The sequence below is a fragment of the Oncorhynchus nerka genome, linkage group LG3 (genome assembly GCF_034236695.1).
Source record: "Oncorhynchus nerka isolate Pitt River linkage group LG3, Oner_Uvic_2.0, whole genome shotgun sequence".
NCBI classification, from domain to species: Eukaryota; Metazoa; Chordata; class Actinopteri; order Salmoniformes; family Salmonidae; genus Oncorhynchus; species Oncorhynchus nerka.
In genome coordinates, this window is record NC_088398.1 from 50,473,633 (window position 1) to 50,495,267 (window position 21,635).

The window sequence follows — 21,635 nt, forward strand, 5'->3', positions numbered from 1 at the left end:
CAGGAAATGTAGTCTCTTATGGTCAATCTTCCAATGATATGCCTACAAACACGTCACAATACTGCAGACATCTTGGACGAACGGCAGAGCGCATAAGCTCGTTCACAGCATATTCACAGCCTTATAAGGAGACGATAGTAAAACAGAGCGTCAAAAATCCTGCTCATTTCCTGTTTGAAGTTTCATCTTGGTTTCGCCTGTAAGATCAGTTCTGGGGCACTCACAGATAATATCTTTGCAGTTTTGAAAACATCAGAGTGTTTTCTTTCCAAAGCTGGCAATTATATGCATAGTCAAGCATCTTTTCGTGACAAAAACGGGCACGTTTTTTTTTATCCAATAATGACATAGCGCCCCCATAGGTTGAAGAGGTTAAAATAAGTATGTATTCATATCATGCTGCGCCTTGGTCTCATCAATACTATGAATGTGACAACATCAAATTGATCAGAAAATACATTGCAGACATTGTTAATGTAGCTTATTTTTTTAATGGAATATCTACATAGGTTTACAGAGGCCCATTATCAGCAACCATCACTCCTGTGTTCCAATGGCACATTGTGTTAGCTAATCCAAGTTTATCATTTTAAAAGGATAATTGATCATTAGAAAACCCTTTTGCAATTATGTTGTCCTGATTTAAGAAGCAATAAAACTGGCCTTATTTAGACTAGTTGAGTATCTGAAGCATCAGCATTTATGGGTTCGATTGGCCAGAAACAAAGGACTTTCTTCTGAAACCCATCAGTCTATTCTTGTTCGGCTGACAGAAACCATATGAATTAGCTAATAGCAATTACTATTTACAATTCATATCATCACGGGTGAGCTCACCATTAATAAAAAATAATTGAGTAAAACACTTTCTAAAAATTCGAAAGTAATTTGACGATAGATAGTGTGTGCTTGCCACCATATTTGTTTTTTCATGTCAAATGAAGATAAGAGGAGACAAGATGAGTTTGGTCTGCAGTATTCATATTGATGGGGGTGTGTCTTCTCCCATCTTTAATGTCGACGCAGGGAGTCAGGAAGCAGTTGCCATTGGTGAATTTAATCATAACGAACATAGAACGATACAAAACAAGTGAAACATCTGCCAAGAAAAAATAACCAATACTACCTGATAACAAAAGAGTGCTATATAAAGGGTAAGTAATCAGGAAGTAATGAAGTCCAGGTGTGACTGATGATGAGACGCAGGTGTGCGTTAAGATGGGTTGCCAGGACCGGTGGTTAGTAGACCGGCAATGTTGAGCGCAGGGGAGCGGGAGTAGACGTGACACCATCATTCACTTCCCTTCATTCACTTCCGGATGTTTACTCGAAAGATCCCTTCACCTCATTTTGTTATAGCATCTTTGTTCTAACAGACGTTTACATGACAACACGAATGCATTGCATAATGTTAACAAACATGGCTCCACACATAGCTGGCAAATATCTTAGCATTAGCTCATCATAATCAGTACAACCTGCAAAAAAGTATGTTACACACATATGTGTCCATTGTAATCAGTACTTGAAAACGTGAAAAAAACAGTGAATACATTATGCATTATACGGTAGGTATGCTACAGTAGGAATGACAACACGATACACAGAAAATGATTAACTTACTTTGATAGGCATGCATACATGTCCAAAGTTATTATTTGTAAAGAAAACAACAATGAAGGCAATCTGAGCGCCAGCCGGAAAATTTGCCGGTGGGAAAATGTTTTTGCAAGAATGTGCAAATGTCTGCATACTTGATCTGGGGAACCACTGGGGAAGTGCTTGGGCTTTCATGGAAGAGAGAAGTTTTTCTGGCTCAGTAACGCACGCCTCAAACATAAATTGTCTGCAACAGTGAAATGGGCTACTTCTAAGTGGATTAATGAGGAGGCGGAAGACACTTCAATTCAAACTGTTATAAAAAAGAATCATTTGAAATGGACAAGTTGAAACATTAGCAGGCAGTGTGTCTTGGTTTGAGGGCCGTGTGGGTTAACTGTCCTGTTGCGTAACAATCACATTTTAGTACAATGAGTGCATTCCGACATAACGTGCATAAAAAACTCCGGCTGGTGCAACCATTAGAGATATTTGGAACTCACGGGTGAAAAGGTTTTAAAGGAGTATCTCCTTTTCAAAGCTCTTTGGTGGACATTTGGCTTTTCTTGCAAGAGCTCATTTCCACATTGAAGGGCCTTTCATTCGCCACATTGAAGGTTTATATGGCAGGCATCTCGACATGTCATGTAAGGATTAATGGCTCTACCCCGGGTTCACATCCTCTGGTGCCTATGGCACCGACATGGCTTTGGTCCTGGATGCTCTGTGTAAGCCTCCGTTTGATCCATTGGAGTCTGTAGACCTGAAGATCCTTTCCTACAAGACATTTACATTTACATTTAAGTCATTTAGCAGACGCTCTTATCCAGAGCGACTTACAAATTGGTGCGTTCACCTTAAGACATCCAGTGGAACAGCCACTTTACAATAGTGCATCTAAATCTTTTAAGGGGGGTTGAGAAGGATTACTTTATCCTATCCTAGGTATTCCTGAAAGAGGTGGGGTTTCAGGTGTCTCCGGAAGGTGGTGATTGACTCCGCTGTCCTGGCGTCGTGAGGGAGTTTGTTCCACCATTGGGGGGCCAGAGCAGCGAACAGTTTTGACTGGGCTGCGCGGGAACTGTACTTCCTCAGTGGTAGGGGGGCGAGCAGGCCAGAGGTGGATGAACGCAGTGCCCTTGTTTGGGTGTAGGGCCTGATCAGATCCTGGAGGTACTGAGGTGCCGTTCCCCTCACAGCTCCGTAGGCAAGCACCATGGTCTTGTAGCGGATGCGTGCTTCAACTGGAAGCCAGTGGAGAGAGCGGAGGAGTTCAAAGTGTTCATTCAGTATTGTTGTAATTGTCATTATTACAAACATATATATATAAATCGACCGATTAATCGGTATCGTCTTTTTTTTGGGTCCTCCAATAATAGGTATTGGCGTTGAAAAATCATAATCGGTTGACCTCTGCTCTGTGTACATCCAAGGCCCAGCCGTGCTGCCCTGTTCTGAGCCAATTGCAATTTGACAACACTACTTAACTGTAGTCAAGGTGCCACAAAACTAGAGTCTGTAGGACCTGCCTTGTTGATAGTGTTGTTAAGGCAGAGCATCGCTTTATTATAGACAGACTTCTCCCCATCTTAGCTACAACTGCATCAATATGTTTTGACCATGACAGTCATCTCAACTTTCTCAGTTTCCACATGATTTATTACAAGATTTAGTTGAGGTTTAGGGTTTAGTGAGTGTTTTGTCCCAAATACAATGCTTTAAGTTTAAATATTTAGGAATAACTTATTCCCTGCCACCTATTCTGAAACCAACTGCAGCTCTTTGTTGAGTGTTGCAGTCATTTCAGTCGCTGTAGTAGCTGACGTGTGTAGTGTTAAGTGTTGCAGTCATTTCAGTCGCTGTAGTAGCTGACGTGTGTAGTGTTAAGTGTTGCAGTCATTTCAGTCACTGTAGTAGCTGACGTGTGTAGTGTTAAGTGTTGCAGTCATTTCAGTCACTGTAGTAGCTGACGTGTGTAGTGTTAAGTGTTGCAGTCATTTCAGTCGCTGTAGTAGCTGACGTGTGTAGTGTTAAGTGTTGCAGTCATTTCAGTCGCTGTAGTAGCTGACGTGTGTAGTGTTAAGTGTTGCAGTCATTTCAGTCACTGTAGTAGCTGACGTGTGTAGTGTTAAGTGTTGCAGTCATTTCAGTCACTGTAGTAGCTGACGTGTGTAGTGTTAAGTGTTGCAGTCATTTCAGTCACTGTAGTAGCTGACGTGTGTAGTGTTAAGTGTTGCAGTCATTTCAGTCACTGTAGTAGCTGACGTGTGTAGTTTTACAAGACTGTCCTCCTCATGGCCTTGGCATCGGCCAAGCACGTTGGGGATCTCCACGTGCTATCAGTACACCCTTCCTCTTTGGAGTTTGCGCTTGGCGACTCCAAAGTGATGTTATGTCCTAATGCAGCTCTTTCTTCCAAGGTTACGCCCTGGCTTTCGAGCTGTTCCCTTTCACACCTCCTCCAATTGCTTCTAGTGAATAGCAGGGGTTGCGTGACCTGTGTCTGGTGCGCTCTTTACGCCTGTATATTTTACCAAGTCACGATGTTCTGTTCTGACTTGTGATTGTTGTTGTAAACGTAGGGTCTATGGACTTGGGCTGCAGTAGGAGTGTGTCCGTGCGCCAAGTTGCAGAAGGTTATGGTTCCCTATATGGGGCTCTGACAGTTCAGGCTGCTCCGGTAAGTATTAGGGAAAAGTGGCTTCTGTAACCACTTTTTGGAGCTGGTAGAACCTGTATGTGCTTGTGCTGCCATGGGCCTCCTAGTTTGGTACCCTCTGAGTCAGCTTGGGGCGTGATTATACGTCCCCATAGTATGTTATAATGAGTGACCGACTGAAAGCGAAGGTACAATTATGAATAGAACTCTGAAGGATGGAACGAGGTTTAACATATTTTTGCCCTGCGCCATCAGGGGTTTGGTCTCACTGAAGAGCGGTACTGAATTGAGGAAATTAATGCGAGCCCTGGTATTATCGCCAGGAAGGCGGGGCTTCTGATGTAGGGCTTGGCATCCATTGGCCCGTTGGGCGAGTTTAATTTCCTTCAGGAGAATATGATTGGACGTAGACATAGAAAGTCCCCTGTCCGCCTCCCCTCTGGACTCTATCACGTCCAATGTCCCCCTCATTGGTTGCTGGTTTAAAACAAGGAACTCAATAATGTCCACAATCGCCGACAAATGCATGCAATTTCTTGCCAGTTGCCCAAACCTTAACAAGTGTCGATACCTCAGTTCCCACAGCACTTTGAACTTGTTTTTCTTTCAATAGTGCAGTGCATTACAAATGCTCCTGGCTTTATGCGTGCCTAGCGAATGCTTTGGTAATATGAATCGCATGCTTCCAGTTAGAATTCCCAGCTTGGGTGAAGGCCTTGTCTGTGTTTGCATTGGACCCAATACAGAACTTTCGACATGGGAAACAAAGTGCTGCATCTGCAAAAAGCGAGTATTCCAGCCACTCTCTTCCTATGAATCGGTTGCTAATAAATGTTTTTGGACAGAAAACATGTAGCTAGGGTAGGATGCTCTTCTGTTCCAAGATCGTCAGGAACGGTTGGAGGCGGAGGGGGCTGTGTTGCAATTATCCTGGCAGCGCCAGGATAATGGGGGGTGGTACGCAGAGCTAGCTGGAGCTCAACAGCTTCATCGCTGCTGGGCTTGGCAGAGGCTTTGGTGGTTTGATGCTGCTACTGCTGTTCATTGCTCTCAAATCAAATCACATATTATTGGTCACATACACGTATTTAGCAGATGTTATTGTGGGTGTAGCGAAGTGCTTGTGTTCCTAGCTCCAACAGTGCAGTAGTATCTAACAATTCACAACAATACACACAAATCTAAAAGTAAAAGAATGGAATTAAGAAATATATAAATATTAAGACGAGCAATGTCGGAGTGGAATGAGTAAAGCAGCATGTAAACATTATTGAAGTAACTAGTGACCAGTGATTTCATGTCTATGTATATAGGGCAGCAGCCTCTAAGGTGCAGGTTTGAGTAACCGGATGGTTGCCGGCTAGTGGTGGTTATTTAACAGTCTGATTGAGATAGAAGCTGTTTTTCAGTCTCTCGGTCCCAGCTTTGACTACTTGTACTGACCTTGCCTTCTGGATGGTGAACAGGCCGTGGCTCAGTTGGTTGATGTCCTTGATGATCTTTTTGGCCTTCATGTGACATCGGGTGCTGTAGGTTCTTAGAGCTAATGCTTTTTAAAGAAAGATAATTACAGGTGGATGCATTATATCACATTATTCACATAGCCTACCAGCGTTTTTCTCACTTTTTATGAAAACCAAAAGGAGTCATACCTAACCACCCAGTGACTTTCCATAGCACCCATACACACACGCACACACTCCACATTCTGTCCATGGTGCTGATACAGCGCAGTGGAGATACAGATTTCACGCCAGTGGTTAGAGCATTGGGCCAGTAACTGAAACGTCGCCGGTTTAAATCCCCGAGCCAACAAGGTGTGTGTGCTCTGTCGATGTGCCCTTGAGCAAGGCAGTTAACCCTAATTGATCCTGTAAGTCGCTCTAGATAAGGGCATCTGCTAAATGACATATAGGAACATAAAACTAGTCGGAAAAGTTTCAACTGAGGGGTCTAAGCCCCCTTTTAAGGGTCACACAGTTTACCTGTAGCCAATTAGCTAAACAAAATAGTTGGTTTGTGCCCTACAGTGAGTGTCAAGGCAGTTATCATCACACAAGCTTACATAAATGTCCCAAAAGGAATATGAATCCTATTCTGCTTGTCTATTAGTCATGGAAATTAATTTCCCCCTGTTGTTACTTAGCACCTTCCTTAATTAAGGACCGGAGCTGGGAATTGGCCGCCTGCTGCAAATGTTAGCTGAGGAAATCTGAAAGTGCTTGCTTTATATTTATTTAAACCTAAATGACACCCTGGGCTATATTATTTTTTTCTCTCTCTCTCTCTCTCTCAATGTTTTTCATCAATTATTCTCTCAGTAAGCAACCTTAAGAGAGTAAGCATTTGTAGAAAGGGCAATCATTTAGAAAAAAGAGCCAGCTTTTGAACAAGGCTGTGTAAATGGATCATTTTAATTTCTGTATTCTTGGTATGTTTATAGATGATGTACTTAATACACAACTTTTTAGATGTATCATCATAGTTAACAATACATTAAAGATAGAATCCTTAGTAGTGAAACAGCCACATCTGTTTGCGATATTACAACAACAACGAAGTTACTGCAAACAACAAACGCTGTTTTCCCCCTCGAACATCATTGTTTGTGTTGGGGCGGCCAGTGGCGCTGTTTCCCCCTACTGCGGATTCCATCTTTAAGGATTTTTCTGTCATGGATTACTTGCAGCCAGCTTCACTGTCAGTTTTAAATGAGACCGCCTAGTTCTAAATCAAGTGTCAACTCTGTCCATTTGAGACACACTGCTGCTCAGTGCAGAAAAAAACACAACTGCAAGGTTGAATACCTCAAATCGCCTACAAATTCCAATTATGGCTAGCTATCATACCAATTATGGCTAGCTATCATACCAATTATGGCTAGCTATCATACCAATTATGGCTAGCTATCATACCAATTATGGCTAGCTATCATACCAATTATGGCCAGCTATCATACCTAAATGTGGCACATTTTTGGAGTGAAAATAAGACCTTTGCAGACTTTTTCAAACAGCTTCCTATCTAATGTGTGTTCAAAAACCTTCCAAATCATGTTTGCAGAATGTCTACCCAGAATCTCCCTTGGTTCTCAGCATGACTCCACTTTGGATGGGCGTTTTATTTTCAGAGCTTGTCGTTCTGCGATTCATGATGTAAACACCCCTAACCGGATTAAGTGTGCTCAAATAGCGGGTAAACAAACCTTTGACAGAATAAGCTAAACACGTTCTCACATTGAATGGGTAGGCAGGCATAGCCTTTGCCATTGGCCCTGATGGAACTCAATGGAGCTCTCTTTAACTGCCCTGTCTGTCACTGTAATGAATATGGAGGAGTCTCTTAATGGAGTTCATTATCCTATCCCAGGAATGTTAAGTGCAGTTCTCCTCTTTCTCCAGCTCACTGCATCTCTCTCTCTCTTCACCTGTTTCACTCTCTCCATCCCTCCACTTCTCTTTCCGTTTCTTTGTTTTGATCACCCCATATTTATTCCTTCACTCCCTCTAACTTTATCCTGATGGTTTGTCTTTTTCTAACCATCTATTTTACTCTCCTATTTTCTAGGTGCTGGGAGTTAAGTGCTGGGAACATTAAGTGGATATACCAGGTTCCCATTCTGACAGCCATCGGAGTAAGTCAGAGAAATGCTTTGCTTTTTGCCTGCAATCTCAGTCTCAGGGTTGGTGCAGCTTAAGGATGACACGCTTCCTCAGGAAAATAGATCAACTATCCCCCCTAACTTTTCTCTCTGTTTCATAATACACAGCTGAACACCCCTGTGGCAGGGACACGGACTGATATGAGAGCAGGAAAGGCAAACTCATTTCACATGATAATTGCTCTTTCTCTCTCGTGCGCGTGTGCAGGTGTACGTCTGTTTATGTGTGGGTATGTGTGGGCGTACATTTGTGCATGTATACATGTGTGCATGTGCTTATCTGACGATCCCACCAATTATTCAGCAGATAACACCCACAATGAAGTATAAAAATACACCTCCTTTCCCTGACAGTTGGAATCGAATGTCTAATAATATCATTACCAGAAAAATAACAACAACATTGTCACTAATATGCAAATCCATACAAGGAGCTGAGCAGCATCTAATGAATGTCAGACAGGGACAACATGAGCTCAGCAGTCTCTAATGACCTTGGTGACCATGGTGTTACAATTGCGAACACTACAGGACAGAGGCCAGAGAGAGGCAGGAAATGGAGATGAGAGATCATTCGAATTCCCAGAATATAATGGGACTTTAGGTCTATCGTAGGCATGAGTATATAATATACACATAATGATTATGATGTTTAGTAAGTCTTGTTGTGTAATTTGATTCACTGATTGGTTCAAACCTTTGTTATAGAGTTGTTCTTACTTTATAATTATGACTACAGTGCACACAAATCCTTGGGAGAAAATATAGACAACCAATGAAGTATATACTGTATGTTTACAGCCTCAGTATTTATTTAGTTAAGACGACCTACTTTTTTTGTCAGTGTGTGGGTTATCGGGAGCTTTAAAGATTAGACACACAGACCTGCCTGCTGAGACACATCACCAAGCGAAGTTGTTTCGGAAGCTGAAGAAACAGACACAGTATGACGATGTCTGCTTCTTACACTGTCTATGGGGGTCTCTCGCATGAATGAAGCCCGCTAGTGAAATTTGAGAATCTTTAACTGGAAGAAAATTGCACTCTGGCAAAATATGATCGATTTTGATGGAGTTTAAACATCCAACTCTGCCCCCCATTTCCCCGCCATCTCTGTGTTAACTCTGTGTTAACTCTGGGAAATCATATGCAGACTGCCATGTGAGCAATTGTAACTCCTTTGGAGGCACACTTACAGTATCTTATCATAAGAGCCAATTTGCCAGTTGCAGCTTCCACTCCACTGACTGTCTGACTGACTTTGAAGTGTTATCCTTTGCGATGGGAGTTCACAATGCCCGATCGGATCATGTGGGATTAATAACATACTGTACATCATTTAAATCCTTATGTTGTTTCTGTTCACATTTCACTTACTATGTATTCTAAAGCAGGTGCGTTGTTAAATGTTACATTCAAATGAATTTTGCCTCGTGACTGTCTGTTTTAATCAGTTGTTCTCCCATCCTTCCTGCCAGTAAGCAGCTTTGGTCTCAGTCTCTGTTCCCTTTGGGTCTGAGACTGGAGGGAATGTATACAATTACACTGATTTGAAATGAAGGAGTATGAAGTGATTGGGATCTGAGGAGGGTGATCTGAATCTATAAGTAAGGTGGAATGAATAAGAGATCAAGGTTAAATCCCAAATGGCACCCTGTTCCATTTTTACCTGGTCAAAAGTAGTGCACTATCAAATAAATAGGGTGCCATTTGGGACGTACTAAAATAATCTGTCTGGAAGGAATGAACTGAGGTTGAGATTGGTTGTCTGAAAAGATTATATCTGTTCTGAGAATATACTGGATCTGGGTCTGAAGGCTTTCCGTCCAGCCCTGCTACTCGTCATTTAATTATGGTCCAGGGAGAATACTTTTTAGTTAAATAGTTAGAGAAGTTGAATATTTGAATGAAAGTGTGTTAGTTCAGGGCTGGCTAGCTCTCCAGTATGGGATTTGGAAAACATTCTCACTCATATGGTGAGAATGAGCTGTCAAAGGCCTATCATATAGCTTGTCTAGATGTCATTAGTCACATATACACGCTACATGAATGGTGAAACAAATTAAGCCCCAACAGTCTCACCAAGATGGTTGAGATGATCAAATTAAAATTCCATCCATTGCAGTCTGTTCCCACTGCAATGGATGGCACAATAACCAATCACTCTAAAATGAGACTACTGTTGAATGTATTTTGTATTCATATTGCCATGATGTTTCTCATGCAAAGTGATAGAATGGTGTTTAATGGATGTTAGGTTTCATTAGAAACCCCAATCCAAAAGCCCTCTCAGAACCAAATGCCTAAATACATAAACGACAATTTGCATTTTTCCAATTATTTAATTCTATTGTGGCAAAGGCATTCAACTGATTGCCACATATGTCCAAAGTAATCATTTTCTTAACGCTATTCTCACCAGTCACTGAGAGGTTTTCCTCAAAGAGAAACGATCATTCATCATAAATGGAACATTGACCTGATTCCGTTTATGAGTCAGGTATATTTCTGAGTTTGGAATCGAATGCTGCCTCAACACTCGGAACATTCCTTGAAGCCCATTACAAAGCCTATAGTCTCCCTTATATTAGATGTGGAGTTCTATAAGTCACACTCGTTCTTGTGCTGAATTGCTTTATGTAATGATATACAGTGCCTTCGGAAAGTTATTTAGACTCCTTGACTTTTTCCATATTTTGTTACATTTCAGCCTTGTTCTACAATTGATCAAATTACTTTTTTTCATCATCAATCTACACACAATACCCTATGATGACAAAACCAAAAACAGGTTTTTAGACATTTTTGCAAATGTATACAAAAAAACTAAACAAAAATACCTTATTTACATAAGTATCCAGACCTTTGGCTATGAGACTTGAAATTGAGCTCAAGTGCATCCTGTTTCCATTGATCATCCTTGAGATGTTCCTACAACTTTATTGCAGTCCACCTGTGGTAAATCCAATTGATTGGACATGATTTGGAAAGGCACACGCCTGTCTGACAGTGCATGTCAGAGCAAAAACTAAGCCACGAGGTCGAAGGAATTGTCCGTAGAGCTCCGAGACAGGATTGTGTCATGGCACAGATCTGGGGAAGGGTACCAAAAAAAAGTATTGAAAGTCCAAAAACACAGTGGTATCCATCATTCTTAAATGGAAGAAGTTTGGAACCACCAAGACTCTTCCTAGACCTGGCAGCCCGGCCAAAATGAGCAATTGGGAGAGAAGGGCCTTGGTCAGGGAGGTGACCAAGAACCCAATGGTCACTCTGACAGAGCTCCAAAGTTCCTATGTGGAGATGGGAGAACCTTCTAGAAGGACAACCATCTCTGCAGCACTCCATCAATCAGGTCTTTATGGTAGAGTGGTGAAACAGAAGCCACTCCTCAGTAAAACAGAAGCCACTCCTCAGTAAAACGCACATGACAGCCCACTTGGAGTTTGCCAAAAGGCACCTAAAGGACTCTGACCATGAGAAACAAGATTCTCTGGTCTGATGAAACCAAGATGGAACTCTTTGGCCTGAATTCCAAGTGACATGTCTGGAGGAAACCTGGCACCATCCCTACGGTGAAGCATGTTGGTGGCAGCATCATGCTGTGGGGATGTTTTTCAGTGGCAGGGACTGGGACACTAGTCAAGATCAAGGAAAATATTAGCGGAGCAAAGTACAGAGAGATCCTTGGTGAAAACCTGCTCCAGAGCGCTCAAGACCTCAGACTGGGGCGAAAGTACACCTTCCAACTTGACAACGACCCTAAGCACACAGCCAAGACAATGCAGGAGTGTCTTCGGTACAAGTTTCTGAATGTCTTTGAGTGGCCCAACCAGAGCCTGGACTTGAACCCGATTGAACATCTCTGGAGAAACTTGAAAATAGCTGTCCAGTGATGCTGAATGGGAGACACTCCCCAAATACAGGTGTGCCAAGCTTGTAGCATCATACCCAAGAAGACTTGATGCTCTAATTGCTTCCAAAGGTGCTTCAACAAAGTACTGAGTACAGAGTCTTAATACTTACGTAAATGTGAAATTTCATTTGATTTTTTCCATACATTTGCAAACATTTCTAAAAATCAGTTTTTACTTTGTCATTATGGGGTATTGTGTGTCCATTGATGAGGAAAAAAACGAACAATTTAATACATTTTATAATAAGGCTGTGACGGGAAAAATTCAAGGGGACTGAATACTTTCCGAAGGTACTGCACTGTACATTAACATGGTAGATAGAACCTGTGTTATCAGTGCAGCCACTGTATGGTCTATAATCTATCAACTGCCTCCTGACAGTTAAACCCATTTTCTCTATAATGGGATTATGAAGAGATATTAAGTGCTAAGAAAATAGGCTTTTCAGATAGAGCTCAAGAATGCAGAGAATTGAGAAGAGATTAAAGAAGTGAGGCAATTAGTTTCAAGCAGAGGAGTTGTACTCTCTGCAATGAAGTGGCTACTATCTCTGGCTCGGCTAATTAGAACTTTTTCCAATTGTCCTTTCAGCTCAACTTTATCCTTTTTGTGAACATTGTGCGAGTGCTGGCGACAAAGATCAGGGAGACCAATGCAGGGAGATACGACACAAGAAAGCAGTACAGGTGGGTAGATCAATGTGACATTGGCAAAGATTTACATTTACATTTACATTTTAGTCATTTAGCAGACACTCTTATCCAGAGCGATTTACAGTTAGTGCAAATATTTCTGTAAGATGTCTGTAAGGACCTACTAGTTATTTGAATCGCTATGGATTCAAATGTGAAATTGAATTTCCCAATGAAAGTCAACTGTAGAGAAGGCATTCTACCTTGAATTATTTCTAAATGCACAATGTGTTTTAGGCTGTAGAGTTGCACATTTGAAATTAAATATGCTATTTACTCTGCTCTGCATTTTGTTTTGTATTTGATTTGACCTTTAGTTCCTCCTTTCATGTTCCCTTTTGAAAATAACTTGATAGGTGTACATTTTGTCTAGGGTGTAAAATGTCTTGCCTCTAGTTTACAATTCATGTTCTGTCTGAAATCTCCTCTGTGCCCCCTTAACATTACAAAATAGGATGATAGGTCATAAAGCATACAGAAGAGCACAGGCAAGGTCCATGCCTCAGGCAAGATCCATGCCTTCAACTTCTTTATTCTAGGCCTCAGGGAACTTATGGTACCAGTGTATATTTGACCAAAACCAATTAAGCTTAATTGAACATTATGCTTTGAGAAAGTCTGCCCCTGGCCCAAAGCCTTGTGATTTTATCCATATTTATCCATATAATATTTGGATGTTGAATTCCTATACTCAGTACTAACTATATCCTTACATTTAGAAAATGTACTCATCAGCCTTGTTGTTATTACCCATGATGGTAAAAAACAACATCCACAGTGGATGTTGAAAGCCGCTGTAATGATAGGGCTGTGTGTTGGGGAGGTAATAGTTATTCAGGGGTTCGTTCAGAGCGTGCATCTCAAATGACACTCTAGTATTCCCTATATAGTCAACCACTTTTGGCCAAGGGCCCATAATCTCTGGTCAAAAGTAGTGAACTATAATGGGAAGAGGATGCCATTTGGGACTGATCCAGAGTGTTTCCACCAGGGTCGCAGTTGGGCCAAACCCCACGTCACTGCTAGGCTTAATAATAGTCAGTGATCAATTGGTTCTGCTTCTCCTCCCCTGCTGAGCAGCGTACCACAGTGCAGTGCTGGGCACCAGGTGGCCGGTTAACAGCTGACATGATGCCAGGGATGTCTCATGTTTGCACACACACACATCCACACACACACACACACACACACACACACACACACACACACACACACACACACACACACACACACACACACACACACACACACACACACACACACACACACACACACAACACAGGCATTGAGGCCGACGTACACACACACACACACACACAGGAGCGCACAGGCACACACATGCACGTTTACACACATGCACAGGCACAACACACACACGCAGATAACATCACTCTGCTGGAGACTGTCAACCCTGCTGTGGGAGTCAGTCATGTGTTCACTGAACTGTAGCATGACTGATGATGGCTGTTGATACGAGGCACTGAACTAAATGTGCCATTTTTACAATCCATTTACATCATTCTCCGTTCGGAACGTCGGCCTACATGCTATTTAAAAATGCTTTATAATTACCGGTAGATTTTGTTGCTTATTGGCATTTTCACTGATGGGTCAGGAGATTGGTTGGATAGATAATTAATGCAGAACAGATCTGAGGGGAAGAACCACCAGAGACCCCTCTGGAGAGGAGATCAGAAGGCAGCAAATGTGAAATGACTAATGGCCATCTGTGAAACTTGAAACAGTGTTGGTGAGTGTCGATGTCATGACTGAATCCACTGTGATATAAAGACTGGTGATGTTCAGCTTTTGTTTTTTGTGAGAAAAACAATTGCATTGAAGTCGGGCTGCGCACAATTACTGGTCACCTTCCATCCCAGATAATGACCTATTATGAGATAAAGATTCAGCAATTCTACATCTCGTCTTGTCTTGCTCAAACTGATCCCCTCCTATCCTCTGTTTTTGTCTGTATCCACAGGAAGCTAGCTAAGTCCACCCTAGTGCTGGTGCTGGTGTTTGGGGTCCACTACATTGTGTTTGTGGGGATGCCTCACACCTTCCAGGGCCTCAGCTGGGAGGTCAGGATGTACTTCGAGCTCTTCTTCAACTCCTTCCAGGTAACGAACTATCTTTTGAAAATTAGTTATTTGTTACTTGACATGTATGATATGAGGTACACATCCCTCAGGTTTATCAAGCTGGCATACTTTTACTTTGTTTTTTGTGTATTTCACTTATATTGTTGAATACATTTTTGATCAACTTCAGGGAGACTTCAATAACTTCAGGGAGAACTTTACTTTTCAACACCCCTTGAACTTTATTCTGTAAAGTGAGGCTGTTTGTGGTCCCACCAACATTCATCACAAATAATCAGGCAATGAAATTATGATTTAGCTTCTTCAACTCTACTTTTATCTATCACCACAGGTCGGTGACACTTAATCGATTCAAAACTCTGCCAGAAGCATTGGGAGAGGATCAATACAACTGATTGCTACTGTACTTTCTATATTATCATCTTTGTCCTTGGCTCTCCCTGGCCCTCACTGTCTAGACCTGTATGAGAAATGATGCAGTACCTGGGGGAAAATGAGGAAAATGTGTTTCTACTAGAGATACTCCTACTGAGGTGATAGTGAAAGATTACTCTTACTCTATTCTAGTCCTGCATTCCTCTCCCTGAAGAAAGGCCAATCTACTAGGACTGATAAAATTGAGGCTGCTTTAGTGTACTCTAGTAGCAACACTTACAGTAACCCTGGCCCACAGGTAATGCTAATAATGGGCTCTGAATCATATGATAAGTCCTGTGTGGCTCGGTTGGGTAGAACATGGCGCTTGCAACGCTAGGGTTATGGGTTCTATTCCCACAGGGGACCAATACACAAAAGTATGAACAATTATGCATCACTGTTAGTCACTCTGGATGAGAATGGCTAAAATGTGGTGTCAATAACGTATGGGTCCCACCCTCTTTTGGCACCTATAATCACATTCTGTACTAAATAATTCCTTTTGAATAGCATCCACTGTGAATGGAAGATGGTATTTACTGTGTTCTGTAGGCCTAGCTCATAATAGTTACTTTAATTGCTAATGTGGCAGAATAAGCCACTATATCCTGAAAGTTGAAGCCAAATCGCTAAATTAAATTAGGGAAAAATATTACACATTTTCTTTGTTTCTTGAAGAACACAGTTTGAATTCTACAATAGAACCGGTCCTCAAGGTTGAATGTACATGTAGCTACGAAAGCTGATACAACAGTATCCAATTAAATAAAGTAGGATCCAATTTTTAAAGAAAGCTTTGAAGTTGTATCCCACTAAAATAAGTTGGAACAGGAGTTTGACCTGAACCAGTGAAAGCTACTTTGCTGTGTAGCATTCGCTACGTATCATTCGCTCCGTTGAGTTCACTCAGACTGGTGCGGTTTGACAGGGTCCTCAGGCAGGTGGGGAGATTCCCTTCCCTCCTGCTACTGCCTGTCTAGCTGAGGCCAATAAAGACAGGGAAGGTCTTTCTCCGGACCAAGTGCTAGTGACAGATCAGGTTCACTTGGATCAGCTGCACTCTGTCTGTCATATGGCATATGAATAGGCATATGAATCCTATCAAAACATCTCATGCATTCTTATGGCATTTCAGAAGTCTGTGTTGTGTTGAATAGAGAGAGAATAAAGGGAAGAAGGGCACTTTTCCCCCCTGGAATACAGTGACTTTTGAAAGTATTCTCTCCCCATGACTTTTCCACATTTTGTTGTGTTACAAAGTGGGATTAAAATGGATTAAATTGTCATTTTTTGGCAACAATCTACACAAAATACTCTAATGTGAAAATCGATTAATGAAACATGAATATAATTTGATTAGATAAGTATTCAACCGCCTGAGTTAAAACATGTTCAAATCACCTTTGGCAGTGATTACAGCTCTTAATATTTCTGGGTAAGTCTCTAAGAACTTTGTAAACCTGGATTGTACAATATTTGCCCATTTGTTCTTTTTAAATTCTTCAAGTTCTGTCAAGTTACTTGTTGATCATTGCTAGACAGCCATTTAAGTCAAAACTGTATCTAGGTCACTCAGGAACCTTCAATGCCGTCTTGGTAAGTAACTCAAGTGTATATTTGGCCTGGTGGTTAAAGTTGTTGTCCTGCTGAAAGGAGGATTTGTCTCCCAATGTCTGTTGGAAAGCAGACTGGACCAGGTTTTCCTCTAGGACTTTGCCTGTGCTTAGCTTCTTCTCTTTTTATCCTAAAAAACTCTAGTCCCAATGACAAGCATACCTATAACATAATGCAGCCACAACCATGCTTGAAAGTATGAAGAGTGGTACACAGTTACAGTGCCTTCGGAAAGTATTCAGACCCCTTGACTTTTTCGAAGGTTTTGTTTCGTTACAGTCATATCGTAAAATGTATTAAATCAATTTTTCTCAACATCAATCTACACACAATACCACATAATGACAAAGCAATAACAGGTTTTTAGAAATTAAAAACAGAAATATCACATTTACATAAGTATTCAAACCCTTTACTCAGTACTTTGTTGAAGAACCTTTGGCAGCAATCAGAGAATCACGTCTTCTTGGGTATGATGCTATAAGCTTGGCACATTTTTATTTTGGGAGTTTCTCCCATTCTTCTCTGCAGATCCTCTCAAGCTCTGTCAGGTTGGATGGGGAGCATCGCTGTAGAGCAATTTTCAAGTCTCTCCAGAGATGTTCGATCGGGTTCAAGTCCAGGCTTTGGCTGGACCACTCAAAGGCATTCAGAGACTTGTTTCCGAGGCCACTTCTCCGTTGTCGTGGCTGTGTGCTTAGGGTAATGTCCTGTTGGAAGGTGAACCTTTGTCCCAGTCTGAGGTCCTGAGCACTCTGGAGCAGGTTTTCATCTATGTTCTCTCTCTACTTTGCTCTGTTCATCTTTCCCTCGATCCTGACTAGTCTCAGAGTTCCTGCTGCTGAAAAAGCGGGCCATAAAATCTTGTTTTTCATTGTCAGAGAGTTTTTCGGTGCCTTTTGTCTAACTCCAAGCGGGCTTTCATGTGCCTTTTACTGAGGATTGGCTTCCGCCTGGCCACTCTACCATAAAGGCCTGATTTGTGGAAGGATCTGACCCTTTTTTTCAATTTTGGCCTAAAATGACATACCCAAATCTAACTGCTTGTAGCTCAGGACTCAGGCTATGCATATTCTTGATACCATTTGAAAGGAAATACTTTGAAGTTTGTGGAAATGTGAAATTCATGTTGGAGAATATAACTCATTAGATCTGATAAAGGTAATAGAAAGAAAAGAAACAGGCATTTTCTATTTTCTTTTTTGTTCTATCATCTTTGAAATACAAGGGAAAGGCTATTATATCACTTAGGAGTCTAGAAGCAATTTAGATTGTGGCCACTAGATGGCAGCAGTGTATGTGCACATTTTTTGACTGATCCAATGAACCATTGTATTACTGTTCAAAATGTTGTATCAAGTCTGCCCAAATGTGCCCAATTGGTCAATTGATACATTTTCAAGTACATAACTGTGCACTCTCAAACAATAGCATGGTATTTTTTTCCACAGTAATAGCTACTGTATATTGGACAGTGCAGTTAGATTAACAATAATTTAAGCTTTCTGCCCATATAAGACATGTCTATGTCCTGGAAAGTTTGCTGTTACTTACAACTGTCATGCTGATCACATTAGTGCATGTTAGCTCAACCATCCCAGGACAGGGACACCCCATCCCGTAGAGATTAAAATCACCTTTGGCAGTGATTACAGCTCGGAATCTTTCTGGGTAAGTTTCTAAGAACTTTATAAACCTGGGTTGTACAATATTTGCCCATTATTCTTTAAAAAATTATTCAAGCTCTGTCAAGTTACTTGTTGATCATTGCTAGACAGCCATTTTCAAGTCTTGCCATAGATTTAAGCCAATTTAAGTCAAACCTGCAACTAGGCCACTCAGGAACATTCAATGCCTTCTTGGTAAATTCACTCGGATCAGCTTTACTCTGTCAGACATGAGAGCCTTCTGTTTTCAGTCAGTTTCTCACAGCTGTGCCAGACAGTGTAATAGTGTGTGGGACGCCTTAGTAGTGGCTCACCACCAAGCATTTTCATCTCATTCTACTAATGAAATATTTCAGCTTCAAAACATACTTTTATGCTTTTGAATTGAATGATTTAAGTGGCTCATTATAGAGACACCAAACTGTTGTTTTAACGAGCAATGCTACATCTGACAGCTTGGTAGCTGCATTATTAGAAATCTCTGGTTAATCCTCATAAGCTGCTCATTGCATCTTAGCCTCCTTGTTATATCTTTAATAGTAGTTCTACAGGCAAAAGGAAAAACACTTTATTTGACTACAAAGCGTGGGTTTCCTCGCACAATGTAGAACTGTCTTATTTGTCTGGTTGTCTTTCTATGGAATTGCCCAGAGGATAAGAGCTGTCCTCCCATTTGTTTTTGTTTCCACGTTTGTTTGTGATGTGTTTTGTAATATCTTTCCCTTCCCTTGTCTCCAGTTAGCAAAGGGCATTCATATTATTCCGGTTTCTACATACATCATAGCTGCATTACCCTGAGGCATTATTCTTCATACAGCACAATATGAAGTGTGGAAACCTCTGTACATTAAAACATTAGTCGTTTAGCAGACACCCTCATCCAGAGTGACTTACATGAGAAATTAGGGTTACGTGCCTTGCTCAAAGGCACAATGACAGATTTCTCACCTAGTCGGCTCGGGATTTTAATCAGGGACTGGCCCAACACTCTTAACCGCTAAGCTACCTGCCGCCCATTTAATATTGTACGTTTGAGTATGATCCTGTGGTTTATGTAGGCCATGGTAGCGAAGTAATTACAATTTATCAGATTAACACTGGAGGGATAAATGAGCAGATGATGATGTGCAAGTAGAGATACTGGTGTGCAAAAGAGCAGAAAGTAAATAAAAACAGTATGAGGATGAGGTAGGTAGATTGGGTGGGTTATTTGCAGATGGACTATGTACAGCTGCAGCGATCGGTTAGCTGCTCAGATAGCTGATGTTTAAAGTTAGTGAGGGAAATATAAGAACAAGTTCTCATTTGCAACTGCAACCTGCTGTCACACCCTGGTCTTAGTATTTTGTGTTTTCTTTATTATTTTGGTCAGGCCAGGGTGTGACATTGTGTGGTGTGGGATTGTGGTATAGTAGAGTTGTCTAGGTAAGTCTATGGTTGCCTAGAGTGGTTCTCAATCAGAGGCAGGTGTTTATCGTTGTCTCTGATTGGGAACCGTATTTAGGCAGCCATATTCTTTGAGTGTTTCGTGGGTGACTGTTCCTGTCTCTGTCTCTGTTTGCACCAGATAGGGCTGTTTCGGGTTTTCACGTTACGGTTATTATTTTTTTTGTATTGTTCGTCATTATCTTTATTAAATATATATGAAGAAAACCACGCTGCATTTTGGTCCTCCTCTCCTTCGATGGAAGAAAACCGTAACAGAATCACCCACCACAACAGGACCAAGCGGCGTGGTGACAGGCAGCGAAGTATGGAATATACGACTTGGGAGGAAATAGACAGGTGGGTGGTCGACCCAGGGAGAGTGCCGGAGCCCGCCTGGGATTTGCTGGAGCAGTGCGAGGAAGGTTATAGGAGAATGGAGTTGGAGAGACGAGCACGGCGGCGCGGATGGAAGCCCGAGAGTCAGCCCCAAAAATGTCATCGGGGGGGCACAGGGAGAGTGTGGCAGAGTCAGGAGTCAGACCTGAGCCAACTCCCCCTGTTTATTGTAAGGAGCCAATGAGGAAACCAGAACCAGAGCCGGTGTTGGAGGTGAGCGAAGCAGAGACTGTGAAGGAGTTAATGGGGAAATTGGAAGAGAGCGTTATGAGGGAGTTGCTGTGTTGGTGCATGAGGCACGGAATTCGCCCGACGGAGCGTGTCGGGGATTTGATGCCACCTGGGTCAGCTCTCCATACTCGCCCTGAGGTGCGTGCTAGTCGGCTGGAGCCTCCCGCCTGTCCAGCGCTGCCGGAGCCTCCCGCCTGTCCAGCGCTGCCGGGAGCCTCCCGCCTGTCCAGCGCTGCCGGGAGCCTCCCGCCTGTCCAGCGCTGCCGGAGCCTCCCGCCTGTCCAGCGCTGCCGGAGCCTCCCGCCTGTCCAGCGCTGCCGGAGCTGCCGGAGCCTCCCGCCTGTCCAGCGCTGCTGGGAGCCTCCCGCCTGTCCAGCGCTGCCGGAGCCTCCCGCCTGTCCAGCGCTGCCGGAGCCTCCCGCCTGTTCAGCGCTGCCGGTGTCTCCCGCCTGTTCAGCGCTGCCAGAGCTGCCAGTCTGCAAGGAGCTGCCAGAGCTGCCAGTCTGCAAGGAGCCGCCAGAGCTGCCAGTCTGCAAGGATCAGCCAGAGCTGCCTGTCTGCAAGGATCAGCCAGAGCTGCCAGTCTGCAAGGAGCCGCCAGAGCTGCCAGTCTGCATGGAGCAGCCAGAGCCGCCAGTCTGCATGGAGCAGCCAGAGCCGCCAGTCTGCATGGAGCAGCCAGAGCAGCCAGTCTGCATGGAGCAGTCAGAGCCGCCAGTCTGCATGGAGCAGCCAGAGCCACCAGTCAGCATGGAGCAGCCATTCAGCCAGGATCCGCCATTCAGCCAGGATCTTCCAGATCCGCCAGTCAGCCAGGATCCGCCATTCAGCCAGGATCTGCCACTGGATGGACCGGACCGTGAAGATGTACAGGTGGCATCATGTGCCAGTCAGCCAGGATCTGCCAGAGCCACCAGTCAGCCAGGATCTGCCAGAGTCATCAACCTGCCTGAGCTTCCTCTCAGTCCTAAGCTTCCTCTCAGTCCTGAGCTTCCTCTCAGTCCTGAGCTACCCCTCAGTCTTGAGCTACCCCTCAGTCCCAAGCTACCCCTCAGTCCCAAGCTACCCGTCAGTCCCGAGCTACCCCTCAGTCCCGAGCTACCTCAGTCCCGAGCTGTCCCTCAGTCCGGAGCTGCCTCTCAGTCCAGTGGGGCCCTTTGTTAGGGTTACTAGGCCTAGGTCGGCGGCGAGGGTCGCCAATCTAAGGACGCGATGCAAGTGGACTAAGACTATGTTGGAGTGGGGTCCACGT

General features: G+C 43.0%; 1 protein-coding gene across 1 annotated transcript in view; it reads left to right on the forward strand.

Moving 5' to 3' along the window:
* Positions 1-21,635, forward strand: part of pth2ra (parathyroid hormone 2 receptor a) — a 98,725-nt gene that overhangs the window by 72,330 nt on the left and 4,760 nt on the right. Inside the window, exons 9-11 of the mRNA XM_029644094.2 lie at positions 7,826-7,892; positions 12,428-12,522; positions 14,510-14,648. Coding sequence (XP_029499954.1) covers positions 7,826-7,892; positions 12,428-12,522; positions 14,510-14,648 — 301 coding nt within the window. The remainder of the gene's footprint in view (positions 1-7,825; positions 7,893-12,427; positions 12,523-14,509; positions 14,649-21,635) is intronic.